At 32.4% G+C, this 13,055-nt stretch overlaps 1 protein-coding gene across 1 annotated transcript; it reads right to left on the bottom strand.

Annotated features, from left to right (window-relative positions):
• Window positions 1–269: 269 nt before the first annotated feature.
• Window positions 270–12,643, bottom strand: LOC146994447 (uncharacterized). Its single transcript, XM_085826383.1, has 3 exons — window positions 12,448–12,643; window positions 11,418–11,966; window positions 270–305 (listed from the first exon to the last, which is right to left on the bottom strand). Exons 1-3 carry the CDS (start codon window positions 12,598–12,600, stop codon window positions 270–272), a joined length of 738 nt encoding a protein of 245 aa, XP_085682509.1. The 5' UTR covers window positions 12,601–12,643.
• Window positions 12,644–13,055: the final 412 nt, after the last annotated feature.

The following is a 13,055-nucleotide window of genomic DNA, read 5'->3' as shown; positions in this document are numbered from 1 at the left end:
TTTGGCATACTGGTTTAATTTATAAGCTTATTCACTGCAATTTTCCTGATGAAATTATCATTCTTATACATAGGCTATCTGACTAATAGGTTTTTTTCAAGTCAAAATTAACACTGACTACTCTACTCGTAGAAACATTATGGCTGGGGTGCCTCAAGGAGGTAATTTGGCTCCCTTCCTCTACTTAATCTACGTTAATGACTTTCCTAATCATCCTAGCACAGAAATTGCGCAATATGCTGATGATACTGCCATATTTTCTATCTCTATCAACTCCAAACATGCTCAGCATAAGCTTCAACAAGCTGTAAATAATATGCAAAACTGGCTTAAAAACTGAAAAATAAAAATTAACGCAAGCAAAAGTACCAACATTATCTTTAAACGAAGTAATAAAAGCCCTATCTGTGAACCTCTGCAATTCAACAATAGTCCTGTTATAAGAACCAATACTGTCAAGTATCTTGGCATCATGCACTCTAAATGCGAAATTTAACTTCAAAGAACATCTTTCTTGTATATGCGAAAATACTAGAAAAGCTTATTTAAGTGTTTACTCCATTATCAATAATCATTCCAAATTTAGCCTACAAACCAAGCGTATTATCTATCTTCAAATCATTAGACCTATCATGTTGTATGGCTCCCCAGTTTGGGCGGCTGCCGCCAAGAATAATAGATAACCCCTTCAAGTTTTACAGAACAAGATTATAAGAATCATTACTGGAGCTCCTTGGTTTGTCCGTAATTCCGTACTCCACAATGACCTCAAAATTAATACAATAGATGAAGAGATCCTTAAAACTGTTCACAAATTCTATGAAAACATTGCTACTCATCATTTTTCTATAATTCAAGATATTGGAAACTACAATTTTACAATAGATCAACCTTATAAGCGACCACCCACCATACGTCATAATGTTCATTGGTAGATTTGTATATATTCAACTGTAAATATTTACTTTAATTATTGACTTTTGCTTCAAGTTTACTTGGACTTTTAAACTTAAAAACATTAGTTATTTCATTTATTTAATCAAGAATGTGCTCCTTTACTCAAGCTTTCCTATTGGTCCAGGAGGACACACCTATATATTCAAGATTTTTTATCTCTGTTTTATCTACTATGCATCAGTTTACGAAACTTTTATTTATCTCAAGTATATTACTCCATATTACTCGACACAAATGTAACTGCACTTGTAAATAGACTTTTATTATTTAAAAAATGCGCAAATTATGTATAATACAGCTCTTTTTGCCTGACCAGTCACCATCAAGGGATAGGCCATGTGACCCACACTTCGACTGGATGTTATTGCATCCTTTCTTAGTTCACTCTCTCGCACCTAGATGGTGCCACCTCTGGTTACTTTTCCGGCATTTTCAACACAAAATATTTATTACCTTTATTCATATATGCTTAATTTGGATATACACTCCACCATTCTTCAAAGCCTTAAATGGATATATACAAATAGATCGAGTAATGTACTTTAATTAGTACGGTACTTGAATGTAAATGTTATGACCTGACCTGACCTGACCACAGAAACCTTTCAAGTTCAAGGGTGAAAACATGGAAGATTGAACAAAAAGTTATTCGGATGACAAAGAAGAACTGGAAAACGAGAAAGAAACGGAACGAATTGCTGAATTAATAGAAGAGCCCGAGCCCGATGTAGACGATCTACATCATGTTGATGAAGAATTATTAGAAAAAGCAGAAGAAAAAATTGCTGAGATTTTTTTCAGTTTATAGGACTTTCACCACGCACAGAAATCCCATTATTTGATGAAATTGATAAAGCTGAAACAATTGATGAATGGTATGAGCTACTTGACAAAGCCATTAGAAAGATAGAAGAGAAGAGAGATGATAAGGAACAACAGCTACTAGGATTGCCTACCATAGGTGAGAATGATAATGAAGATAAGCCATTTACAAAAGAAATGCCCATAGCATTTTTCAACAAGAAAATAACGCCGTGTCAACAACGATGGTCAACCATCGAAAGAGAAACATTTTGTGTCATCGAAGCCTTGAAAATATTTGACACATGGATTTTCGGTGCCAAAGTGCAGATTGTGTCTGATCACAATCCTCTCACCTACTTGATCCAAAGCGCCCCTCATGGTGCTAAACTGTCTCGTTGAGCCTTAGCATTACAACGGTATAACATAACTGTGACATACCGCAAAGGAAGTTCACATGGGAATGCTGATGCTTTGTCAAGGTTAGCTGCTAACTCTTTCTCTCTCAATGAACTCTGAGCAGCATTGTCTCTACGGGGAAGAATGTGCTTCTTGTGGGGGGACTTGTAAAGATCGTGACTTGTAAAGATCATGACTCGTAAAGATCGTGACTTGTAAAGATCGTGACTTGTAAAGATCATGACTTGTAAAAATCCTGACTTGAAGAGAAAGTGAAATATAAATAATAGGACAAGAACTTGCATTTTACGGTGTGGCAACATGAGGAGAATTCGGAAGATTTTTATATATATTTTGTTTTAGAGAGAGTTTAAGATTTTGAGTATTTTAATAGGAGTAAGAATTTTAACTGTAGTAGTTAAGAGTTTAAAATTTTGATAGTTAAGAGCTGCAGCATTTATTTTTTTTATTCTGTTTTAAAATTCAAATAAAAGTATTTTGTTCATTCTGAAAATTTAGCTTTGTTCTTCCTACAAGGTTCAATATCCATTATATTGAAATAAGGAAAGGATTTTTACTATTATTATTGTATTATGCTATAAAGTGATAATAATAAAAGACTGAGGTTTTGTTCATGAAATAGTACTTTTGTAATCTATAAGTATTAAAACCACACAAAGTTATACACTTAACATATAAATTCTACAGCCGAAAGTGGTCAATAGCTTGCAATCATGATTAATATTATTAACCAAATTTACGTATCAACAATCTCAACTTTTGTAATCTATTAGTATTAAAAAATCATTGTTTGTTTGCAAAATAAAAAAAAAAAAAAAGAGAAAGAAAAACATAAAAATTAATTGTTCATAACAGAGTTCTCATTTTTATATTGTAAAAGAGATATTGATTTTCATTACAGTTTTCTACGTACTATGTCAAATTGTTAAAACGCTGGTTTGACAAGGACTTCTTCAAGTGCAGGATATCTACATTACAGAAGAAGTTAAAATGGAAAAATATGATGTGTACACCCCAGGACTTTCTTGTACGGAATATTAAATTATACGCATATTTTCTTCCATTTCATGTAAATTTATTGGATTGAATTAAATCTACTTCGCCGATAGCGCACAGACCACAATAGAATAAATGCATTCTTTAAAATTCACTCTATTTGTTTACCACAGCGACACTATGGCGATAGGTTCACCTAACAGTATTATATTTCGTTCATATTATAACTCAGAACGCGCAAAATTTATATCATTTAAAGAATTATCTAATCGTTGCCACATGTTCTATTCAAATACTATAATAAAGCTAGAACGATGTATAAAAGAAATTAATCAAACAAAACAAAAAAGAAACAATTTTTCACAGACGATTGTGTATTTCTCATTCAATTAATTCAGTTCTCACTTCGCGATAAGGCAAAAATACATAAAAAGTCAAAATATCTGTATTAAAAATTACAAAGTAAATCTTAAACACTTGTTTCCTCGAAAAAATTCGAGAAATGTTTAATAATAATTTTAATTGGCAGTAATAAATGAAGGTATTATCTTTGATTTTTCGAAGCTTAGTGTCTCTAGATTGGCAACAAATCCACTAGTCTGCTGTTTCAAATGTAAACAAGCAATGGCGGCCATGAGAAACATTATTAGGCTTACCGGCACTTAAACAACTTTTAAATTGTTGATAATTCTAAAAATATTGCGTACAGATTTACTAAAGGCATAAAAACCTTAACTGGAAGAGAAGAAAAATATAATTCAATCATTTTTAAAGCAAAAAATGTACAATTTACAAACATACAAGAGTAAAGAAATTGAGATCACTGAGCCGGGTTGCAGTATGGATATATATATAAATATATTTATATACGTATGGTGCAGCCGACTGCAACCAAAATACGAGGTGCACATCTACATGTTATAGCAGTCCTATATACAAAATTTCAGCTTTCTCAGGCTACTCGTTTTTGAGTTATGCTAGATACGTTCGTACAGAAGCCACGAAAAATTCTCTTCAGAATTCATTTTAAAGCAGTTTTATAATTTTTTGGAGGAACCTAGTCTTTTATTCTGTCCTTACGTACAGATATCACGCAAAAACATCGTTAAATTGCATTCGATTGTGGTCAAAATGGATATTTTCGTTGAAATATGCTGCCTGAAACTTTTCGCGATTACAATACTTCCTTTTTACTTCGTAGAAGGAAGTAAAAAGCGCGTGGCTGCGACAAAATTAATAACGAAGCTCATCAAGCTCTCCCCAGTAACTGTATAGTACTGCTTTGTAACCTATTCAACGCTTGTAACAGATTAGCTTATTTTCCCAGCCAATGGAAACATTCCATTGTCATAATGTTACTAAAACCCGGAACAAAACCGTAATGTAGATGCTTCTTACAGACCGATTAGCTTGCTCCCGGCTATCAGCAAAGTTTCTGAAAGAATAATAAATTCAAGATTAAACTCTTAGATCTGACCGTCTCAATGACCTGGAGAGCCAGCAATTTGGTTTTAAAAAAGCACACTCGACCACTCACCAAATCCTTAATTTGATTGAATTCATTTTGGTGAATTTCATAAGAAAACGAAGTCGCTGCATGCTACCTCGATTTCGAAAAAGCTTTCGATCGAGTGTGGCATGCAGGACTTATCCACAAATTAGTTCAACTTTCACTGCCTAACAGCTTTCTGAAACTTATGATCTCTTATCTTGAAGAGAGGACCTTCCAAGATAGATGTGGAGATGCCCTGTCTCATACCAAAAAGATTTTCAGAGGTTTATCTCAAGTCTCTGATGTCTCACCCAGAAATTTCAATATCTATGTTTAAGATATGCCAAACCTTCCAAATTACAAGATTCTTAAGTATGCGGACGATACCGTGATACTTACAAACTCTCTTAACCCTCAGCATGCAGTAAATAAATTAAAAGATCAAGTAAAAATTATCGAAGACTGGTCTAAACGCTCGAAAATAAAACTCAATCCTACGAAATGCTGCATTGTTTGTTAACGAAATGCTGCATAAAATGTATTTCTCAGTGGAGATAGATATCAGGATTGATAACATTCTTATCCCTACTGCTAGTTCGCTTAAATACCTGGAAATTTTTATAGACAAAAAGCTCACTTTCCAAGAGCACATAAATTATATTACGAATAAGGCAAATGCTGCCTTTATGGTGCTCTATTCTCTACTAGGAAGTCAAGATTGAATCTAAATACAAAACAATCTCTACGTGACCCTAATTAAGCCTATCCTGCTATACGCCGTCCCGGCTTGGGCGACCGCTGGTAAAACAAACCGAAGAAAAATAAGTGTTCTTCAAAATAAAGTTCTGCGGGCCATGACGGATGCCCCATGGTTCGTTCGAAATACTACAATTTATGACGATCTCAAAATCTCTGAAATTCAAGAACATATCCTAATTACAGCTCATAACTTCTTCAATAGCTTCCAAAACTCGCCTTACGAAGAAATCAAAAACTTAGCAAACTATGATCCCACCATCGAAAATGTAGTCAAGCGAGCAAGATCCATTCATCATAGTACCAAGTCGTAAATTGTATACATTGTAAATATTCATTTTTTCAATTCTATTTATTTAACCAAGAAATATGTGTTATGTGAGTGTGTAAGACTGTGCTTTTTGACAAAGCGTTGGACACGTGCGTGTGTGTGATTTTACTTGTAAAGACATGACTTTGTTTTTAAAATTGGCATAACCAAATGGGCGCATCTGTTTCTTTTTATTCAACTTATTATTTACTAGTGCTAATTTATGTGTAAAAAGTGAATTGCTTGACCTTCTTAGATGAAATTCTGAATCCAGTTAGCGCATTTCCGATTTGTCCTTTCGAGTCCACGCCCACTTCAGCTTTACCTGAAAATTAGACAATAATTTTTATGATTATCTCACCGCTTTTGCTTCTTTATAGAAGAATTTACCGGTTACTAATGTATTTCTTTGCATTTTTATTTGAGGACTTGGTGTATTAAGTAATTTATTGCTTCTGCATTGTAACTTACCTTATCGCTGTGCATAAGCTAGAATGTGATTTTCTTGTTCTGAAATATGCTAGCTTCCAAATAATGCTGACGATAAATAACATATGACTATATAGGCATATTTATTACTCGTTGGGCATGATTCCTAAAATTTCAGCTAAAAGACGTCATCAGTTTTCTCTGAGTTGAATGCCACATTGCAACTCTGCATATTCTATTGAAAATTTGTTGGCAATACCTATATCGACTGTAGAGATGCAAAAATGAAAAAGAAAAAAAGACTTCTTTTCCAAAAATCTTAAAATTTATTCTTGTATCAAATGAAAACATAAGGCTCTCTATTTTTAGGATGAAGTTTGTCTAGGAAATGTAAATTTAAATGCATGAATTTATTTGGGCTGGCTTTATCTCAACATTCAGCACGCATTTTATTTCAATTCAGTTCTCAGCGTCAAATTGCCGTGTAGCGAATTTCTCGGAGCACCTTAATTATGAAATTCTTATTGATGATCTTCTTATCAGGCCTTTTGCAGGATAATTTTGCCTCTTTTCTTTTATTTTAAGACCTTTTCTTCAAGAAAACTGCACTGAGGTTCTCCAATTTCGTCATGCCCTTCTTGGGAATCTTCAAGGAGCTGGAAAGAGCTAACTTTTAGCTGTATGCCAGCCTCAATAGCAGCATCCAAGTCCAAGCGTCATTTAAAACATTCTGGATAAGAGTGTTGAAGCGGTGCTTGACACTTAGCCGACGCGACATTTAATCGGCATCAGTTATCCGACAGGTTATTTAACCGACACGGACACTTAGCCGACAGGACATTTAACCGACTAGGACACTTAGCCGACAGTACCTTTAGCCGACACAGGCAGTTAGCCGACAACGCATTCAGCCGACAAGGAAAGTTAGCCGACAGGACATTTAGCCGACAAGAGGACATTTGGCCGACACAGAGAGTTAGCCGACAAGACATTTAGCTATGGGACATTTAACTGTTAAGACATTGAGTCAACAGGTACTAAGCCGACAGTGACGTTTAGTTGACACGTAGACATTAATTATTTAAACTTATTATGAATTACAAAATTTCTAGACTTCTCCATAAGTTCAATATTTAAGTTATTTTTTTTCACCTATCAGTAAAATTCCTTTTTCGATTCTTAAAAATATGCAATATTCTTAAAGATCTCAATTATTGTGTTAATTTAGCATTGTTTGATATTTATCCTGCTGTTTCGTGTATATTGGCCAAATTGAAATTTCTCGTCAGGGAATATGAATTAAATTACGAAAGGATAAAAGATTTTTTAGCTAAGTAGGCTGGTCATTTAATTACATTTTAATATGGGACTAGCGCAAACATCTTGAGAGAATTTGGCGATTGTTTATGGAGGAAAGTGTAAAAGTTACTTAACATGTGAAAGTTGGTGATTTCCACACCATTTTTCTTAAAATCCAAATTAAAAAAAAAAAAAAAAAAAAAAAAAAAAAAAAAAAAAAAAAAAAAAAAAGAAAGAAAAAGGAGCCCCCCAGCGGCGGAGCGGTAAAATTGCTGAACACTGTAGTTAGGTCCGAGGTTCGAATCCCGCGAATGGGCTGGCTGCATGGGCGCTTTCGTGGTTTTTCCCATGTGTAACGTGTATACGAGCCAGTTTCCCTTAAAACGTCCTCCACGAAGGCATCTCTCCCCTTAGGCAGATAGCCCTCGAGGCTTTGCCATAATCACACACTCAGAAAAAAGGCGGAGAAAATTCCAAAATTATCGGTATTTATAGTAAGTTTGGTAAAGAATATCAACATTGGAAAGGGAACAGCAATTTAAAATACAAATTAGAATTATTAAAAAAGGATTATGTCATACATTAAAAAATAAAACACTTACATTCTTCTTCGAATCTTTTATTATTATTATTATTATTATTCTCTCGAAGCACACAGTGGTCTGTTTTCACTTAAAAAACATCAGAAAGTTGAAATTCGTGCAAATTTGGGCAACAGGAGCAATCTAAAAGGCACATTTCCTTGTTTTCTCATTTAGAACAATTTCAGCAAAATTCTGTATTTTTGAAGTTCCCTCCCTTAGCGCAGGGTTTCTTAATCTATTTTCAGTCGAGACCCCTTTTTCTCACTGACATTTTTTCGCGACCTTCCCTGGCCCGTAACCATCGAGACTCAAGGCCTCCGCACTACTTTATGACGTCACAGTCGTCGATCCTCTAAAAGCCGTCTAAAAGCGAACATCGCCCGATAAGAACTGTGCTCCCTCCCGTATTTCCCTAAACTTTGTTTTTATATATACGTTTCATTCCGATGCTAGTCAAAGAATAAATTAGCAGTGATATTTCAATTGCAATAAATATTTTTATATTTTATGATTTCCAAATAAATTTTTGTGGCACTTGATGATTATTTCATAAACAAGAAAATTGAAAAATAACATGAGAATTACCTTAAGCAAACATAGAAGGAAAAGTAAAGGTTTAAACAGAAATAAACAAACAAATTTCATTCAAAAAAGACTTTATTCAAAATTCCCTTTTTATTTTAAATAGATTAAATACAAATCATATACACAGATAATTAATCATAAATAAAATTCACTCATGTTGTTTAGGTTATGCATATTATTTATAAAAATGAACAAAAAAATTACTTGAATAAATATTTGAGGAAAAAAATAGCAAAGGCGAAAATGTACAGAATTTTTCCTAGGTTTAAGAATTTCCTTACTATTAAATTCTCAAAATGAAATAGCAATATTCATATGCATTACAATAGAATCAATATTCAGTTTGTAGAATCAAAATACTCAATATAGTCTTACATTTAAAATAATGTATGTGGATAAATTACATTATGAACAATTTGTAAAAAAATAAAAAAATCCACTGCAATTTTTACATTCAAAATAAATATTAATAATATTGTACTTTAACAAAATTAAATTGTTTTGTTTTGTTTTTTGTCCACTGAATAAAAAATAAAGAATTATATTTCATCTTATTCTATTTTGTAAAGTTAATTGATTTAGAAAATGAGTGGCTCAAATCTAAGTGTAACATAAAGGAGATGAATGAGTTGTAAAGGAAAAAAAAAAAAAAAAAAAAGAAATAAATATTTATTTTTCATAATCTGAAATATGCATCATGTTAATGTGGATAATTTTCTTCTTTTACTGCAATTTCTTTTATCATTTAAATTTTGCAAATATGTGTCATTTTTCACTTTACAGTAATTATTTAACAATATATTTGTTGAAGACCAAAGGATCATATTTATTATTTTGTTGTTAGAGTGTCCCAATTCACAGTTTGTTTCTTCAAATAGTTCTTCATTTAATATGATATTGCTTGTAATTGAAATAGCAACATTACGCTGATTTGATGAATTTAAGAAAAGGCATCGATATTCACTACACAGTTTTTTAATAACAATATAATTAACTAAGACAATATTTAAAACACTGTCATTGGGACAAGAAAGTCTACCCCTATCTAGATTTTTGAAGTAATCAAAGTATGCATATTCAATTGTTTTGTCTCTTAACAATTTTTTTTCGCAAAAATTGCATTTTAAATGCTTTAACACAGCAAAAGCACTATATCCTGCAACATAAATTAGTACTGGAACAGATTTCTTACATGATTCAATATCAGAAAGGCTTACAGAGACATTGAAAGTTGAATCTGTAACAGAATTAAGATCTAAACTGTTAAAATCTGTCAAACTATTTAACGCAATGTCATCTGTTATTTTTGGAAATTTTAACAGAGACTGGATTCTTAATTTTGATTCAGCTTCGAACAGCTGTCTAATGCTTATATTATACTGACTTCCTGATAATTGCCTATACAAACCAAATCGAGACTCCAAATTATCAGTCTGAAATTTGCCAGGCAATACGTAATTAAGATTTAGTTCAGAAGTACAATATGATGTTACTTCAAGCAATGAATAGGTACTTAATTTTAATGCAGAATGAGTTTCTTTACTCAAGATGCCTGTATCACAATTGAATTTTTCCCAACGCTCTAACCAATCTAAAAAATAATGTAAAAATATTTTTTTCTCATCATTTTCCGAATTTGTTAGCGGGTTTTGATATACATTGTTTAAACGCATGCCTTTGATAGGCGATTTAACTATATTCCACCATATTACAAATATTTTAATAAAATCAGATGTGTCTTGGAAATGTGCAATATTATTTTGTTTACCTATTTCTAAAAGGCCATTCTTTACATAATCACTGAAAACTTGTAACACAAGTTTAACATTTTGTTTCTCAAGATTGGAGGGATTTAATGCTTTATATGATAAATTAAAACCATATTTTACCAAGGAGTTAAATTCAAGTTTATGCATTTTTTAAGTGCATTCCATGATGCTGTTTTCAAAGAGGTTTGATTAATATCATTAAATGATAGGAAATACATACATTTTTCACCTTTTTGATTAACCCAGTTGTTACGAACACATTTCAATAAGTGAACAGTATCAACTAAGTAAAAAAGAGGTCTAGAATTGCCACAGGGGTGAGGATATACGATTCGTATTTGGGGAGGTGAAACAAATAATGACATACATTTTCTGTTAATAGAATTATTATCTGTTACGACACATATTACAAAAAAACCAATAATAATTTTTTTTACAATTTCATGTATTATTTCAGCATTTATTTTCTTGGTTGGCAATATATGAATGACATCTTTGTATTTTGATAGCAAACTGCTAATCATAAATACATGGGCACTGTTTGCCAAATTTTTATTGTCATAAGACAAACCACAAATGTTACCGCCCTTATAATCTAAATGCTGTTTTAGATGTATCTCGTCAATCATCAAAATTACTTTTTTATCATTATCTTCCAAAAGATTAAATTTGTGTCTTACATACATTAAAAAATTGGAATTCAATGTTTCGGCATTTGGTTTCACATCATACGACAGGCAAATGCGACAAATTGTAGAGGGATGTGGTAATAAAATATTTTTACTATTACGAACAAAATTATACGCATGTGGAGCCATGTTAAAAAAGAGAGCAGAAAATATCATCAGGTCAGAAGAATACCTGAGACCATTCTTATTTAAGAAACACAATGATAATTGCTCCTCAATAAATTTTAGTTGCAGTTTTAAAATTTCATTACCATCACATTTCATCATTTTTTTTAGTAAATAGATAACAGTTTTCATAATATCTGTTGCATCGCTTTTCTTTACACATACACTTTTAATTAAGGCTTCAAAAATGTTGTTAAGGGTGTCTATGTGGCTTATATTTAAAGGAAAAGAGTACGTACCTAATTTATATACTTGAGTCTCATATATGTATGCACTTGTAGAAAGTTTATCATCTATTACAAGTGAACATTCTATCACTGGAGCTGTATCTGTTATAATTTTTGCAAAAATTATCTGGTCAGTTTTTCTAAAAACAGTCCACACTGAAGTGTCAATATATTCTATTTTTGCATGTAAATCATCCAGCGAGGAAAACATTCTTCTAGAGTCATAGTTCTTTTGTTCTGCAGCACTCTTCTGTAAAGCCAATTTCAAATAATCCTCCTCATGGCGTTTCCTTCTCTCATCTGGACCTTCCCTTGGTGTCTTGGAATTCGATGATAAATATCCTGGCAAATTGGGAAATTTAGATGGCACTCTCCCTTTTATTAGCCTTGGATTTTTATAGGGAACTGTTATTCGACAACCTGTTCGCTGATCGAAGGCGCTATTGTTGTATTCAAAATCACAGCCATTAAAATGTAGTTCACAAACCTATGGGAAAATAGAAAAATTATTTATTAATTTAATATTAAAAAACATGTTTAATGTGATATTTTGTTAAATGTAAAATAACATAGATATGCCTGAAGAATTTTCGTTATTCGCAGATTGGAAGTTTTATTCACATAGTAGCAAAATATAATTAATTGAATTTGTTTTAATACGACTAAAACATATTGTTAAGTAGGAACAGCTTCCGTATAGGTCATTTTTTCCTTGGTAACCAAATATGGTCGCTCACACTACACACAGCGAGAAACATACAAATTATTTTTAGTAGTATATATGTAAATTATATAGTCATTTTTAATTCCATTTAAAGTTAAATTAGCAATTATTACACCAGATGTAAAATTACATCTGGTGTAATTATACACATCATATAAAAATTCATATAAAATGAAAATATACATGAAACCTGATAATATTTAGATTTAGATAAATAATGGAATGTTATAAATAATTAACATACCTTACTATGAGGAGTAACCACAAAATTATCTCTTCGTATGGCGCGTAGCCATTTAGCTGAATCTTGCTTATTCTTCGGAAATCCAAATACTCGAACTTTTGGGCCACTTTTATAATTTCCTTTACACCCGGGAACGCAACAAGGATGAGGCATTCTTCACAACTGTTTGGAAGCTTAGCTTATATACGATTTTTAATTAATTATCCAGTCCTGGAACAAAATAACAACCGAACCATGGCGCCCGAACACAAATGAAGCAAGTTAACGCCGCGCGAAAACATGTTTGGAGTCTCGGCGGTTAGATCGAGCTGTGTGACGTCACGAGCTTTCAGGGTAGGGAGTGCAGAGGCCTTCAGTCTCGATGGTTACGCCTGGCCCCCAAAATAATTACAAAAATTTTTTGGGACCCTATAAGTATATCGCAGATAAGAAACACTCGTTAGTGAAACTGTCAATTTTTTTCACTTAAATTGTAATATACTATTGTAGTTTTAGGTCATTAATTTCTAATTTTAAGACATAGAACAAATGAAATTTTTAAATAAGTAGCAGACGAAATGGCAGTGTCACGTGCATTGCAAGGAAAATGAACGTTTATGGCACAAAAA

Source organism: Stegodyphus dumicola, chromosome 11 (assembly GCF_044657685.1).
Source record: "Stegodyphus dumicola isolate Sdum_Otavi_A_Nest chromosome 11, ASM4465768v1".
Lineage (NCBI taxonomy): Eukaryota > Metazoa > Arthropoda > Arachnida > Araneae > Eresidae > Stegodyphus > Stegodyphus dumicola.
This window is presented reverse-complemented; position numbering and strand designations above follow the sequence as displayed.